We start from the raw sequence: 17,182 nt of genomic DNA, 5'->3' as shown, positions 1-17,182 counted from the left end.
TCGCACTCACCAATACACACTCACACTCACACAAACGCCACACTCACACAAACATACACACACACAAACACATACTCACACTCACCAACACACACACACAAACACGCTCACACTCACCAATACACACTCACACCAACACACTCACACTCACAGTCACGCAAACACACACACTAGCCAACACACACACACAAACACACACACACACACACACACAAACACACACTCACACTCACCAACACACACTCACACTCACCAACACACTCTCACTCACTCACACAAACGCACACACTCAGTCATACCAACAAAAACACTCACTCCAACACGCTCACTCACACACACGCACTCTCACACACACTCACACCAAGATACAAATGCACAGACACACAGACACACAGACACACCCTCACTATGAGGTGTTTATTCCTTTGCCTGTGTTTTTGAAGACAGGAAATTCCAACCGTCTCTCCCTCTGATGTGACCATTCCCATTTCGGAGGGGGCCCAGCCTGACACCATGGTCAGGAGTTCAGATCCCCCCAATGGCCATTCACAGCTGCTGTCTAGCAGGAGGCCATTTGGCCCATCGTGTCCCTGCAGGCCCTTTCGAGCTGTCTCCAGTCTGGCCCTTTCCCGGGGCTGGGTGGAGCTGGTGATTGTGAAAACCTGGTGTAGAGACTCACCGGGTCCATTCAGTCCTTTCCCCATGTGACTCCTAACCCTTCACTCAGTGGCTGCAACTGAACTGAGCATGCTCAGTGTGTGGGGAAGGAAATGATTGGCCACACGTTGAGCATTAATGAAGTAATGATAGGGCCCTGGGCCTTTCTCTCTTCAGTAGAAACTGAGGCTGGCTCCAGAGGAACCAGCAACATGGCACTGCCCAGGCCACCAGGAGGCGATGGGTGCCCAGTGCCGCACTGAGGGAGTGCCACACTGCCAGAGAAGCAGCTGTTAAACCCTCTCAATCTATCACCCCCTCAGAACCAGGCAGAAAAGACACCCCACAGGAAGAAGACGGAAAGGTGTTACCCTGGGAATCCTGGTCAACATCTATTCCTCAGACAGAATCCCTGCTGGTTTCTGCATTGCTGTCTGTGGGATCTTGCTGTTCACCACAGCAGCTTGTTCGTTCTCTCCCCCCCCACTCCCCACCGAGTCTGCACCCTGTCCCCACCATTAATACATCACTAAATTTTTATTAAAAATGCACTTCTGTCAAGCTGTGAGTAGACATCCCGAAAAGGTGCTACAGGAATGCAAGTTTGCTCTTTCAGCCAGGTGATTTCAGGAGGGAGGAGGTTAGTGACGAACCACGAGGGGAGACGGGAGAATCCCCGGGGGAGGGGGGGGGGATGTGGGAGAGGGTCTGGGGGCACGGCCGCGCTCTCTCTGAGGCTGTACCTGAGGCTTTGTAGAGTTCCTTCAGCGTCCCCTGCGGCTGCTCAATCTGGTGAACAGTCAGATCCACTGTGCCACCACCACAGTCTGCCACAATATACCGGTCCCCTGGAGACACCACGGAGACCGAGAGACAGAGAGAGAGAGAGAGAGAGAGAGGCTGGTCAGGGCTGCTGGACACAACACAGCAGTTAGCAATCTGCTAAACACAGAGACAGAGACAGAGAGTCATAGCCCCATACAGCACCGAAATAGAGCCTTTGTTCAACTCGTCAATGCTGACCAGTTATCCGATATTAAACTAGTCCCATTTGTCAGCACATGGCCCATATCCCTCTGGATGACGAGAGAAATTGAGGTTCTTGTTAAGAAAAAGGAGGAAGCCTATGTCAGGTATAGACAGGATAGATCGAGTGAATCCTTAGAAGAGTATAAAGGCAGTAGGAGTATACTTAAGTGGGAAATCAGGAGGGCAAAAAGGGGACATGAGATAGCTTTGGCAAATAGAATTAAGGAGAATCCAAAAATTTTTAACAAATACATTAAGGACAAAGGGGGAACTAGGGAGAGAATAGGGTCCCTCAAAGATCAGCAAGGCGGCCTTTGTGTGGAGCCACAGAAAAATGGGGGAGATACTAAATCAATATTTTGCATTAGTATTTACTGTGGAAAAGGATATGGAAGATATAGACAGTAGGGAAATAGATGGTGACATCTTGCAAAATGTCCAGATTACAGAGGAGGAAGTGCTGGATGTCTTGAAAAGGTTCAAGGTGGATAAATCCCCAGGACCTGATCAGGTGTACCCGAGAACTCTGTGGGAAGCTAGAGAAGTGATTGCTGGGCCTCTTGCTGAGATATTTGTATCATTGATAGTCACAGGTGAGGTGCTGGAAGACTGGAGGTTGGCAAACGTGGTGCCACTGTTTAAGAAGGGCGGTAAAGACAAGCCAGGGAACTATAGACCAGTGAGCCTGACCTCGGTGGTGGGCAAGTTGTTGGAGGGAATCCTGAGGGACAGGATGTACATGTATTTGGAAAGGCAAGGACTGATTAGGGATAGTCAACATGGCTTTGTGTGTGGGAAATCATGCCACAAACTTGATTGAGTTTTTTGAAGAAGTAACAAAGAGGATTGATGAGGGCAGAGCAGTAGATGTGATCTATATGGACTTCAGTAAGGCATTCGACAAGGTTCCCCATGGGAGACTGATTAGCAAGGTTAGATCTCATGGAATACAGGGAGAACTAGCCATTTGGATACAGAACTGGCTCAAAGGTAGAAGACAGTGGGTGGTGGTGGAGGGTTGTTTTTCAGACTGGAGGCCTGTGACCAGTGGAGTGCCACAAGGATCAGTGCTGGGTCCTCTACTTTTTGTCATTTACATAAATGATTTGGATGTGAGCATAAGAGGTACAGTTAGTAAGTTTGCAGATGACACCAAAATTGGAGGTGTAGTGGACAGCGAAGAGGGTTACCTCAGATTACAACAGGATCTGGACCAGATGGGCCAATGGGCCGAGAAGTGGCAGATGGAGTTTAATTCAGATAAATGCGAGGTGCTGCATTTTGGGAAAGCAAATCTTAGCAGGACTTATACACTTAATGGTAAGGTCCTAGGGAGTGTTGCTGAACAAAGGGACCTTGGAGTGCAGGTTCATAGCTCCTTGAAAGTGGAGTCGTAGGTAGATAGGATAATGAAGAAGGCGTTTGGTATGCTTTCCTTTATTGGTCAGAGTATTGAGTACAGGAGTTGGGAGGTCATGTTGCGGCTGTACAGGACATTGGTTAGGCCACTGTTGGAATATTGTGTGCAATTCTGGTCTCCTTCCTATCGGAAAGATGTTGTGAAACGTGGCAAAAGTGAGGTCTGCAGATGCTGGAAGCGAGAGTCTAGATCAGAGTGGTGCTGGAAAAGCACAGCAGGTCAGGCAGCATCCGAGGAGCAGGAAAATCAACGTTTTGGGCAAAAGCCCTTCATCAACAGCCCTGATGAAGGGCTTTTGCCTGAAACATCGATTTCCCTGCTCCTCGGATGCTGCCTGACCTGCTGTGCTTTTCCAGCACCACTCTGATCTAGACTCTGTTATGAAACTTGAAAGGGTTCAGAAAAGATTGACAAGGATGTTGCCAGGGTTGGAGGATTTGAGCTACAGGGAGAGGCTGAACAGGTTGGGGCTGTTTTCCCTGGAGCGTTGGAGGCTGAAGGGTGACCTTACAGAGGTTTATAAAATCATGAGGGGCATGGATAGGATAAATAGACAAAGTCTTTTCCCTGGGGTCGGGAAGTCCAGAACTAGAGGTTTAGGGTGAGAGGGGAAAGATTTAAAAGGGACCTGAGGGGCAACGTTTTCACACAGAGGGTGGTTACATGTATGGAATGTGGTGGAGGCTGGTACAATTACAGCATTTAAAAGGCATCTGGATGGGTATATGAATAAGAAGGATTTGGAGGGATATGGGCCAGGTGCTGGCAGGTGGGACTAGATTAGGTTGGGATATCTACAGGCATGGACGGATTGGACCAAGGGTCTGTTTTCGTGCTGTACAGAGGAACCTCAATTATCTGAAGGTCATGGATGGGGAATATTTTGTTCAAGGAGGTAAAAACAATGACTGCAGATGCTGGAAACCAGATTCTGGATTAGTGGTGCTGGAAGAGCACAGCAGTTCAGGCAGCATCCAAGAAGCAGCGAAATTGACGTTTCGGGTAAAAGCCATTCCAGATAATCGAGGTTCCTCTGTAAATCTCCATGACGCTGTAAACCCTCTCTATAATAAGAGAGAGAGGGAGAGAAGCAGGATTCAGAGAGAGAGAGAGAGAGAGAAACAGAGTTCACTTAGAGAGAGAGAGAGAGAGAGGTCATGAGGAAAGGTACCTGTCTCCATCTCCGCCCACAAATCTCCCACTCCACTTTCCATCAGGAATGTCCGACTGTGTCGGGAACGTCGAAGCTGCTCCCGAGCTGCAAAAATCCACAAACAATCAAACAATTATCCGGGAGCCAGGTATCCTGCAGCACTGTGTGGAGAGTTTACTGAGGCAGGGACAGTACATTGACAATATCACGGAACGAGGAATCCCGAGATTCCCAGGTTCATGTAGGGGCACAAGGGATCAGATCATCCCAGGACAGCACAGGGAAATATTCCAAATCCATTAGGATCTGAAATAAAGACCGGGCTAAATGGGGACCATGTGACCACAGTGAAAGCCCCCAGTTGGGTCACTGCTGTCCGACCCAACCAGACCCACTGACTCCAGACCCAACCAGCAACAAGTAAGGACGGCCATTTAATGCTGGCCCAGCCAATGACAGCCAACTCAGCTGAGAGAGTAAACAAAGTCCTCCCAGGACAGGGGTTAGAGACAGAGTAAAGCTCTCTCTACACTGTCCCCCATGAAACACTCCCAGGATTTAGTAAGGGGAGGTCATGCCTGACAAACCTGTTGGTATTCTTTGAAGAGGTGACAAGCAGGTTAGACTAGGGAAACCCAGTGGATATGATCTATCTAGACTTCCAAAAGGCCTTTGATAAGGTGCCACACGGGAGGCTGCTGAGCAAGGTGAGGGCCCATGGTGTTCGAGGTGAGCTACTGGGATGGATTGAGGATTGGCTGTCTAACAGAAGTCAGAGAGTTGGGATAAAAGGTTCTTTTTCAGAATGGCAGCCGGTGACGAGCGGTGTCCCGCAGGGTTCAGTGTTGGGGCCACAGCTGTTCGCATTATATATTAATGATTTGGATGAGGGAACCGGGGGCATTCTAGCGAAGTTTGTCGATGATACGAAGATAGGTGGACAGGCAGGTAGTACTGAGGAAGTGGGGAGGCTACAGAAGGATCTAGACAGTTTGGGAGAGTGGTCCAGGAAATGGCTGATGGAATTTAACGTGAGCAAGTGCGAGGTCTTGCACTTTGGCAAAAAGAATAAAAGCACAGACTACTTTCTAAACGGTGAGAAAATTCGTAAAGCCAAAGTACAAAGGGATCTGGGAGTGCTAGTTGAGGATTCTCTAAAGGTCAACATGCAGGTTGAGTCCGTGATTAAGAAAGCGAATGCGATGTTGTCACTTATCTCAAGAGGGTTGGAATATAAAAGCACTGTTGTGCTCCTGAGACTTTATAAAGCTCTGGTTAGGCCCCATTTGGAGTACTGTGTCCAGTTTTGGTCCCCACACCTCAGGAAGGACATACTGGCAGTGGAACGTGTCCAGCGGAGATTCACACGGATGATCCCTGGAATGGTAGGTCGAACATATGAGGAACGGCTGAGGATCCTGGGACTGTATTCATTGGAGTTTAGAAGATTAAGGGGAGACTTAATAGAGACGTACAAGATAATACATGGCTTGGAAAAGGGTGGACGCTAGGAAATTGTTTCCGTTAGGTGAGGAGACTAGGACCCGTGGACACATCCTTAGAATTAGAGGGGGTAAATTCAGTACATAAATGCGGAGACATTTCTTCAGCCAGAGAGTGGTGGGCCTGTGGAATTCATTGCCGCAGAGTGCAGTGGAGGCCGGGACGCTAAATGTCTTCAAGGCAGAGATTGATAGATTCTTGTTGTCTCGGGGAATTAAGGGCTATGAGGAGAATGCGGGTAAGTGGAGTTGAAATGCCCATCAGCCATGATCGAATGGTGGAGTGGACTCGATGGGCCGAATGGCCTTACTTCCACTCCTATGTCTTATGGTCTTATGGACAGGGACAGCACAGGGTTAGATACAGAGTAAAGCTCCCTCTACACTGTCCCCATCGAACACTCCCAGGACAGGGACAGTACAGGATGGTGACAGTGTGGGAGTGAGGGGTGGGGGGAGGCGGGTGTGACTGTGTGTGTGTGTGTGTGTGTGTGTGTGTGTGCAGGGGTAAGTCAGTGTGACAGTTTGTGGGGGGGGGGGTCAGTGAGACAGTGTGTGGGGGGGTCAGTGTGACAGTGTGTGGGGGGGTCAGTGTGACAGTGTGTGTGAGGGTTGGTGTGACAGTGTGTGTGAGGGTCGGTGTGACAGTGTGAGGGGGGGTTAAGTGTGACAGTGTGTGGGGGGGCAGTGTGACAGTGTGTGGGGGGGCAGTGTGACAGTGTGTGGGAGGGGTCAGTGTGACAGTGTGTTGAGGGGGTCAGTGTGACAGTGTGTGTGTGGGGGGGGTCAGTGTGACAGTGTGTTGAGGGGGTCAGTGTGACAGTGTGTGTGTGGGGGGGTCAGTGTGACAGTGTGTGGGGGGGGGTCAGTGTGACAGTGTCTGTGGGGGGGTCAGTGTGACAGTGTGTGTGTCGGTGTGACAGTGTGTGTGAGGGGGGGTTAAGTGTGACAGTGTGGGGGGGTCAGAGTGACAGTGTGTGGGGGGGGGTCAGTGTGACAGTGTGTGTGGGGGGGGTCAGTGTGACAGTGTCTGTGTGTGGGGGGGGTCAGTGTGACAGTGTCTGTGGGGGGGGTCAGTGTGACAGTGTGTGTGTGGGGGGGGTCAGTGTGACAGTGTGTGTGGGGGGGTCAGTGTGACAGTGTTTGTCAGGGGGGTCAGTGTGACAGTGTGTGTGTGGGGGGGGGTCAGTGTGACTGTGTGTGGGGGGGGTCAGTGTGACTGTGTGTGTGGGGGGGGTCAGTGTGACAGTGTCTGTGGGGGGGGTCAGTGTGACTGTGTGTTGAGGGGGTCAGTGTGACAGTGTGTGTGTGGGGGGGTCAGTGTGACAGTGTGTGGGGGGGGGTCAGTGTGACAGTGTCTGTGGGGGGGTCAGTGTGACAGTGTGTGTGTCGGTGTGACAGTGTGTGTGAGGGGGGGTTAAGTGTGACAGTGTGGGGGGGTCAGAGTGACAGTGTGTGGGGGGGGGTCAGTGTGACAGTGTCTGTGGGGGGGGGTCAGTGTGACTGTGTGTTGAGGGGGTCAGTGTGACAGTGTGACAGTGTGTGTCTGGAGGGGGTCAGAGTGACAGTGTCGGTGGGGGGGTCAGTGGACAGTGTCTGTGTGGGGGGGGGGGTTCAGTGTGACAGTGTCTGTGTGGGGGGGTTAATGTGACAGTGTGTGTGTGGGGGGGGTCAGTGTGACAGTGTGTGTGGGGGGGGTCAGTGTGACAGTGTTTGTCAGGGGGGTCAGTGTGACAGTGTGTTGAGGGGGTCAGTGTGACTGTGTGGGGGGGGTGGGGGGGTATTTGAGGAAGGACGCCGGTATGTCTGTGTTGATGACCTCTATTATGGGAACAGGCTGCGTGGGAGAATTATTTCAGGACAATCTCCTGATTGAGGAAGTCCAATCGCAGAGTCTCCCTGACAACGTCTCCTGAGGGAAATAGCCCAACTGTGTACAGTTCTTATTTTGGTTTGGCTCTCTGGGGTCGGACTGTCAAACCGAGGCTGATCCACACACAGTCGGTCTAAATTTATCCTGGACACAATCGACGGATATCAGACTGAACAACACCACCTCAATGACTTAGAACAGTGAAAATACACTGAGGGTCAGTACTGAGGGAGTGCTGCACTATCAGAGGGTCAGTACTGAGGGAGTGCTACACTGTCAGAGGGTCAGTACTGAGGGAGTGCTACACTGTCAGAGGGTCAGTACGGAGGGAGTGCTGCACTGTCAGAGGGTCAGTACTGAGAGAGTGTCGCACTGTCAGAGGGTCAGTACTGAGGGAGTGCTGCACTGTCAGAGGGTCAGTACTGAGGGAGTGCAGCACTGTCAGAGGGTCAGTACTGAGGGAGTGCCGCACTGTCAGAGGGTCAGACGGAGGGAGTGCTGCACTGTCAGAGGGTCAGTACGGAGGGAGTGCCGCACTGTCAGAGGGTCAGTATGGAGGGAGTGCCGCAATGTCAGAGGGTCAGTACTGAGGGAGTGTCGCACTGTCGGAGGGTCAGTACTGAGGGATTGCTGTGCAGTTGATGGGGCAGGACTGAGGGAGTGCCGCACTGTCAGAGGGTCAGTACTGAGGGAGTGCCGCACTGTCACAGGGTCAGTACTGAGGGAGTGCCGCACTGTCAGAGGGTCAGTACTGAGGGAGTGCCGCACTGTCAGAGGGTCAGTACGGAGGGAGTGCTGCACTGTCAGAGGGTCAGTACGGAGGGAGTGCCGCACTGTCAGAGGGTCAGTACTGAGGGAGTGTCGCACTGTCGGAGGGTCAGTACTGAGGGAGTGCTGCACTGTCAGAGGGTCAGTACTGAGGGAGTGCTGCACTGTCAGAGGGTCAGTACGGAGGGAGTGCCACACTGTCAGAGGGTCAGTACGGAGGGAGTGCTGCACTGTCAGAGGGTCAGTACTGAGGGAATGCTGTGCAGTTGATGGGGCAGGACTGAGGGAGTGCCGCACTGTCACAGGGTCAGTAAAGAGGGGGTGCTGCACTGTTGGAAGGTAAGTACTGAGGGAGTGCTGCACTGTCAGAGGGTCAGTACTGAGGGAGTGTCGCACTGTCAGAGGGTCAGTACTGAGGGAGTGCCGCACTGTCAGAGGGTCAGTACGGAGGGAGTGCCGCACTGTCAGAGGGTCAGTACGGAGGGAGTGCCGCAATGTCAGAGGGTCAGTACTGAGGGAGTGTCGCACTGTCGGAGGGTCAGTACTGAGGGAGTGCTGCACTGTCAGAGGGTCAGTACTGAGGGAGTCTCGCACTGTCAGAGGGTCAGTACTGAGGGAGTACCGCACTGTCAGAGTGTCAATACTGAGGCAGTGCTGCACTGTCGGAGGGTCAGTACTGAGGGAGTGCCGCACTGTCAGAGGGTCAGTACTGAGGGAGTGCCGCACTGTTAGAGGGTCAGTACTGAGGGTGTGCCGCACTGTCAGAGGGTCAGTACTGAGGGAGTGCTGCACTGCTAGAGGGTCAGTACATACAAACACGCACCCACACACACACACTCACACACACGCACATGCATACATGCATACACACATGCATACAAGCAGATATGCATGCACACACACAGGCGCACCCACAGGCATGCACACACACACACGCAAACACACGCACACATACGCACACACACATACACATACACAAGCACACACACGTGCTCACGCACACCCGCATGTACGCACACTCACATGCACACACACGCACACTCGCACTCACACACGCACACACACATGCACACACACACACACACATGCACACATGCATACACACATGCACACACACACATACGGACACAGGCACACACACGCACAGACACACACACATGCACACACCCGCATGCACACGCACACGCATGCACACACAGACGTACACACACGCATGCATGCATACACACACATGCGCACACACATACACAGACACACACACGCGCACACACACACGCACACACATGCATACACACACGCGCACACACATACGCGCACATGCACACATGCACACTCGCAGATATGCACACATGCATGAACGCACACTCAGATGCACACACGCACACGTACGCACACACACACACATGCACACACGCACAAGCACACATGCACACACGAACGCACACACGCACACGCGCACGCACATGCAAACACGCATGCACACACATGCACACACATGCATGCGCACGCACATGCACACCCACACGCTCACATGCACGCACACACACACTTGCACACACACATGCATGCACATGCACACACAGACACACACGCACACACACATTCACGCACACTCACACATATGCACACACGCACACACGCATGCAAACAAATGCACGCATACGCGCTCACACATGCACTCACACGCACACAGACAGACACACACACGCACTCACACACAGATGCACACACACGCACGCACACACCCACGAACACACACATAAACACGCACACACGCATGCGCACATGCACACAAGCACACACACATACGCACGTACACACATGCACACACACATACACACACGCACACATGCATGCACACACACAGTCGTGCACACATACACATGCACTACATACACGCAAACAGACACACGCACACACATATGCACACACTCGCACACACACACGCACATGCATGCACACACGCACGCACACATGCACACACAGACACACACGCGCACACATGCACACACACATGCACATACACGCACATGCGCACTCACACACATGCACACACAAGCACACACGCAAGCACACACACACACACACATGCACATGCACATACACGCGCACTCATGCACATGCACACACACGCATGCACACACAGAAACACACACATGCAGACACACGCACACACATGCATGCTCACACGTACACACAGGGACACGCACACACACACATATGCACATACACACACACGCACGCACACACAGAAACACACACATGCAGACACACACACACACATGCATGCTCACACGTACACACAGGGACACGCACACACACACAGGCACGCACACACACAGACACACACAGACATGCACACACATGCATGCACACACGCAAACACACACAGAGTATGCAGCCATTGCAAGTGGTTGGGTTGGAGAACGTAGTGATGTCCCTGATATCCTGGGGAGTGGAATATTAAAACAGACTGTTTAGAACAAATATAACACAAAATTAATGTGGTCACATCTGCAGCACTGTGCCCAGTTCTGGTCTCCCAAACTGAAAGAGTCCCTCAGTAAACTCCCAAACAGTTTGGAGGAGGTTCCCCCGATGTATCTGAGATCCAAACCAGTGGATCTCATGTGGGTAGGAGGGGCTGGGCCAGGCCTGGGTCTGTCGGTGTTGGGGAGAATGAGGTGATCTCGGTGAAATGTGCAGGATCCTGAGGGTCAGGCTGGGAACTGGAGGGGGGTGGGGGGGGGGGGGGGGTGTGGTGGGGGGAGGGGGAGGGGAGAATCCCTTTGGGATGGTGCTGAGGAAATGCCTTTTCTCCCAGCCAGTCGATGGAGTGTGGTTTACTCACAGCCAGGTTGGCCGTGGTCTTTTCACATGGAGGGATAGGCCAGAGGGGACAAAGGGCCACTCTTGTTTGTGTGGGTTGGGGGGAGGGGGGAGGGGGGCGGGGGGGTATGTCTGGTTTTCTGTAAGGCCCTGATGGTGAGAGTTGGAGGGGAACAGCCCCTGACCTTGCCTGAAGCTGGAGACGATGGAAGTTTCCGGGCCGTATCCATTGGCCGTGTCTCTGTTGCTGAGGTCAATGAGTTGGTGAAGACGGAGTTTCCTGCAGTAAATCGATGCTGCCTCAGGTTCCAGAGCAATCAGCAACTGCTCAGGGTATTCGGGGGAGGCTAGACCGGCCTGGGATCAGGGAGGAAGAGAGGGAGCACGGGGGAGAGACCCAGAGAGAGAGAGAGAGAGAGAGAGACCCAGAGAGAGAGAGAGAGAGAGACGCAGAGAGAGAGAGAGAGACCCAGAGAGAGACCCAGAGAGAGAGAGTGAGACCCAGAGTGAGAGAGAGAGATCCAGAGAGAGAGAGATCCAGAGAGAGAGAGACCCAGAGAGAGAGAGACAGAGAGAGACCCAGAGAGAGAGAGAGAGTGAGAGACGCAGAGAGAGAGAGAGACCCAGAGAGAGAGTGAGACCCAGAGTGAGAGAGACCCAGAGAGAGAGAGAGAGACAGAGAGAGAGACCCAGAGAGAGAGAGAGACAGAGAGAGACCCAGAGAGAGAGAGAGAGAGAGACAGACAGACAGAGAGAGACCCAGAGAGAGAGAGAGAGATCCAGAGAGAGAGAGATCCAGAGAGAGAGAGACCCAGAGAGAGAGAGACAGAGAGAGACCCAGAGAGAGAGAGAGAGTGAGAGACGCAGAGAGAGAGAGAGACCCAGAGAGAGAGTGAGACCCAGAGTGAGAGAGATCCAGAGAGAGAGAGAGAGAGAGACCCAGAGAGAGAGAGACAGAGAGAGACCCAGAGAGAGAGGGAGAGAGAGACAGAGAAAGAGAGAGAGACCCAGAGTGAGAGAGATTCAGAGAGAGAGACCCAGAGAGAGAGAGATATAGAGAGAGACCCAGAGAGAGAGATAGAGAGAGAGCCTCAGAGAGAGAGAGAGAGAGACCCAGAGAGAGACCCAGAGAGAGAGAGTGAGACCCAGAGTGAGAGAGATCCAGAGAGAGAGAGAGAGACCCAGAGTGAGAGAGATCCAGAGAGAGAGAGAGAGACCCAGAGAGAGAGAGAGAGACCCAGAGTGAGAGAGATCCAGAGAGAGAGAGAGAGAGACCCAGAGAGAGAGAGAGAGACAGAGAGAGGACCCAGAGAGAGAGAGAGAGAGACAGAGAAAGAGAGAGAGACCCAGAGTGAGAGAGATTCAGAGAGAGAGAGACCCAGAGAGAGAGAGATACAGAGAGAGACCCAGAGAGAGAGAGAGAGAGAGAGACTCAGAGAGAGAGAGAGAGAGAGAGACAGAGAGAGAGTCAGAGAGAGAGAGAGAGAGAGACGCAGAGAGAGAGAGAGGCAGAGAGAGACCCAGAGAGAGAGAGAGATCCAGGGACAGAGTTAACCAGAGAGAGAGAGAGAGAGAGACGCAGAGAGAGAGAGAGGCAGAGAGAGACCCAGAGAGAGAGAGAGATCCAGGGACAGAGTTAACCAGAGAGAGAGAGAGAGAGAGAGAGTGATCCCGAGAGAGAGAGAGAGACCCAGTGAGAGACAGACAGTGAGTGATCCAGAGAGAGAGAGAGAGAGAGAGACCCAGAGTGTGTGTGTGTGTGAGAGAGAGAGAGAAAACCAGAGAGAGAGACACGTACACAGGGAGACAGAGAAAGAGGCAGATGGGGTGGTTGGGGGGGGGGGGGGGTGGGGAGGGAGAGAGAGAGAGAGGACAGGGTGAAAGTGAGGAGGGGCGTGGGAGAGGAAAATAGAAAGAGAGGGATGAATAGGGAAGGAAAGAGATGGAGAGAGAAAGAGGGAGCAGAGAGAGAGGACAGAGATAGAGAGGGGGGAGAATGCAGCAAGAAAGACAGAATAAGAGACAGACAGAAGGAGAGAGAGAGAGAGCAATAAAGAGAACAAAAACGAGAGTGCAACATTCAGTGACAATGACAGAGAAAAAGACAGTGGAAGAAAAAGGATAAGAGATAAAAAGAGAGAGAGAGTGAAAGAGACAGATAAGTAAGATATAGAGACAGAGAAAAAGGAAACGAGATGATTGGAAAGAGGCAGGATGTGAGAGAGGGGCAGAGAGGGAGGGAGAGAGAGGAAGAGAGAGAGGAGGAGATGGAGGATGGAAGAGAGCGGGGAGAAGGGGCCGGAGTTTTGTGGGGAGAGGGAGAGAGGAGACAGAGAACAGAGACAGCATTGGAACAGATCGAGCTGACCCCAACAACGTTTCAGTGATTACAAATGAGAAATAAATTATCCAACACATACTGGGAGTATTGTGTGAATCCCTTCTGGTCCCCAAGGTCCCTACGTTCAAATCCAGCCACCACCTACACTGCACCACGGAATGCGAAATTAGATCTCTTCCATATGAGGACAGACAATGTTATCACTCTGTCTGTTATCATTCTTCCAATATGTTTCCTTCGATCTGTCTTTTCTGTGATTTCTCTCTCTCTCTCTCTCTCTCTCTCTCTCTCTCTCTCTCTCATTCTGATCACTCTATCTGATATCACAGACAACTAACTCTCCCCCTTTGGGACTGGCCATGGGCAAAGTTACAAATCCCACAACACCGGGTTAGAGTCCAACAGGTTTAACTGGAAGCACTAGCTTTCGGAGCGCTGCTCCTTCATCAGGTGGTTGTGGAGAATAAGATCATAACACACAGGATTTATAGCAAAAGATTACAGTGTGATGTGACTGAAATGAAATATTGAAGACACCTGGATTGTGGTTAAGTCTCCCTCCCACTGAAACATCCCAACATTTCTTCACCATTTCTTCACCGGGCAGTTTTCTGTTCCCCACAGATCCCTGTGTGTCCCTCCCTCGGACCCCGATCTCTCTGCCCCCTCGGTGCCCCTCCCCCTAACCCCGATCTCTCTGCCCCCTCGGTGCCCCTCCCCCTAACCCCGATCTCTCTGCCCCCTCGGGGCCCCTCCCCCAGACCCCCCCAGACCCCCCCAGACCCTGATCGCTCTGGCCCCTCGGGGCCCCTCCCCCAGACCCCCCCCCCCCCACACCCCGATCTCACTGCCCCCTCGGTGCCCCTCCCCCTAACCCCGATCTCTCTGCCCCCTCGGTGCCCCTCCCCCTAACCCCGATCTCTCTGCCCCCTCGGGGCCCCTCCCCCTAACCCCGATCTCCCTGCCCCCTCGGTGCCCCTCCCCCTAACCCCGATCTCTCTGCCCCCTCGGTGCCCCTCCCCCTAACCCCGATCTCTCTGGCCACTCGGGGCCCCTCCCCCGGACCCCGATCTCTCTGGCCCCTCGGGGCCCCTCCCCCGGACCCCGATCTCTCTGCCCCCTCGGGGCCCCTCCCCCAGACCCCCCCAGACTCCCCCAGACCCTGATCTCTCTGGCCCCTCGGGGCCCCTCCCCCAGACCCCCCCAGACTCCCCCAGACCCTGATCTCTCTGGCCCCTCGGGGCCCCTCCCCCAGACCCCCCCAGACTCCCCCAGACCCTGATCTCTCTGGCCCCTCGGGGCCCCTCCCCCAGACCCCCCCCCCCCCACACCCCGATCTCTCTGCCCCCTCGGGGCCCCTCCCCCAAACCCCCCCAGACCCCAGTCTCTCTGCCCGCTCGGTGACCCTCCCCTACACCCCGATCTCTCTGCTCCTTCGGTGCCCCTCCCCCAGACCCCGATCTCTCTGCTCCTTCGGTGCCCCTCCCCCAGACCCCCCAGACCCTGATCTCTCTGGCCCCTCCCCCAGACCCCCCCCCCCACACCCCGATCTCTCTGCCCCCTCGGGGCCCCTCCCCCAAACCCCCCCAGACCCCAGTCTCTCTGCCCGCTCGGTGACCCTCCCCTAGACCCCGATCTCTCTGCCCTCTCAGTGCCCTTCCCCCAGACCCTCCCAGACCCCAGTCTCTCTGCCCCCTCGGTGACCCTCCCCCAGAGCCCCCCCCAGACCCCGATCTCTCTGCTCACTCGGTGCCCCTCCCCCTGACTCCCCCCCCCAGACTCCGATCTCTCTGCCCCCTCAGTAACCCTCCCCCTTGCCCCGATCTCTCTGGCCCCTCGATGCCCCTCCCCCAGACCCTGATTTCTCTGCCCCCTCGATGCCCCTCCCCCAGATCCTCCCAGACCCTGATCTCTCTGCCCTCTCGGTGCCCCACCCCCAGACCCCGATCTCTCTGCCCCCTTGGTGCCCCTCACCCAGATCCCCCCAGATCACAATCTCTCTGCCCCCTCGATGCCCCTCCCCCAGACCCCTTCCAGACCCCAATCTCTCTGCTCCCTTGGTGCCCCTCCCCCAGACCCTTCCAACTCCAATCTCTCTGCCCCCTCGGTGCCCCTCCCCCAGACCCCGATGTCTCTACCCCCTCGGTGCCCCTCTCCCAGACCCCGATCTCTCTACCCTCTCGGTGCCCCTCCCCCTGGATCCGCCCAGACCCGATCTCTCTGCCCCCTTGGTGCCCCTCCCCCAGACCCCAATCTCTCTGTCCCCTCGGTGCCCCTCCCCCAGACCCCGATCTCTCTACCCCCTCAGTGCTCCTCCCCCAGACTCCGATCTCTCTGCCCCCTCGGTCCCCCTCCCCCAGACCCCGATCCCTCTGCCCCCTCGGTGCCCCTCCCTCTCCCAGAGGTGCTGAGTGGTAGGCTGGTTGCTCCTTACCAGATAAGCTGCTTCCCTCATGAACTGCTTGGCGGGTTGTTTCCAGATTGCAGGCACAGTGATTACCCAGCGGACATCACCCGTGTCCAGACCGACCGAGAATTGGTCACTCAGCTCCTGCCAAAACACACAGCACTGCTCAGGAATAGGAGAAAGGATTTACCTCAACACACAGCGGACTGCATTCATCAAGTCCATGGTCCAATTGATGGCCCCTACTCCCACCTCAGTCCTCATCCCTTCCCGATTGACCACCTGACCCCAGTGACAAATGTCAAAGTTCAGGCATCTCACTGACCTTGAGAGCATGCTTCCGGAAGTATCTCAGCGCGTGAGCAAACACCTCGAGGGCTTTGACCCGCTTCCCATTGACAGCCTCCAACTCTGTCTCCATGGTGAGGTCCTGGAGAGATAAGGCAAGGGGTTTCAGCATCGTGGAAGGTTCTGAAATCAGAGAGTGAGCATCGATGATCATTGGTGAGCATCGATGATCATTGGTGAATATTGATGATCGTTGGTGAGCATCAATGTTCATTGGTGAGCATCGATTGTCATTGGTGAGTATCGATGGTAATTGGTCAGCATCGATGATCATTGGTGAGTGTCGATAATCACTGGTGAGTATCGATGGTCATTGGTGAGTATCAATGGTTATTGGTGAGTATCGATGATCATTGGTGAGTGTCGATGATCATTGGTGAGTATCGATGGTCATTGGTGAGTATCGATGGTCATTGATGAGTATCGATGATCATTGGTAAGTATCGATGGTCACTGATGAGTATCGATGGTCATTGATGAGTATCGATGATCATTGGTGAGTATTAATGTCATTGGTGAGCATCGATAGTCATTGGCGAGTATCGATGATCATTGGTGAGTATCAATGGTCATTAGTGAGTAACAATGATCATTGATGATATTGATGATCATTGATGATATTGATGATCATTGGTGATATTGATGATCATTGGTAATACTGATGATCATTGGTGAGCATCGATGGTCATTGGTGAGTGTCGATGATCATTGGTGAGTGTCGATGATCATTGGTGAGTATTGATGATCATTGGTGAGATTTGAAGATCATTAGTGAGTATCGATGGTCATTGGTGAGTGTCGTTGATCATTGGTGAGTATTGATGATCATTGGTGAGCATCGATGGTCATTGGTGA

The 17,182-nt window shown here is 53.5% G+C and overlaps 1 protein-coding gene across 8 annotated transcripts in view; it reads right to left on the bottom strand.

Moving 5' to 3' along the window:
- LOC140481630 (heat shock 70 kDa protein 12B-like) overlaps window positions 1–17,182 on the bottom strand; it is a 168,158-nt gene that overhangs the window by 51,720 nt on the left and 99,256 nt on the right. For all 8 annotated transcript variants that reach the window (XM_072578169.1, XM_072578128.1, XM_072578138.1 and 5 more), the window contains 5 exons: window positions 16,305–16,409; window positions 16,007–16,123; window positions 11,417–11,588; window positions 4,278–4,364; window positions 1,401–1,505 (listed from right to left, as the gene is read on the bottom strand). In XM_072578169.1, the coding sequence (XP_072434270.1) occupies window positions 1,401–1,505; window positions 4,278–4,364; window positions 11,417–11,588; window positions 16,007–16,123; window positions 16,305–16,409 (586 nt within the window). The remainder of the gene's footprint in view (window positions 1–1,400; window positions 1,506–4,277; window positions 4,365–11,416; window positions 11,589–16,006; window positions 16,124–16,304; window positions 16,410–17,182) is intronic.

The sequence above is a fragment of the Chiloscyllium punctatum genome, chromosome 1 (assembly GCF_047496795.1).
Source record: "Chiloscyllium punctatum isolate Juve2018m chromosome 1, sChiPun1.3, whole genome shotgun sequence".
Classification (NCBI taxonomy): Eukaryota; Metazoa; Chordata; class Chondrichthyes; order Orectolobiformes; family Hemiscylliidae; genus Chiloscyllium; species Chiloscyllium punctatum.
The sequence above is the reverse complement of the archived record's forward strand: the minus strand, read 5'-3'. Positions and strand labels throughout refer to the sequence as shown.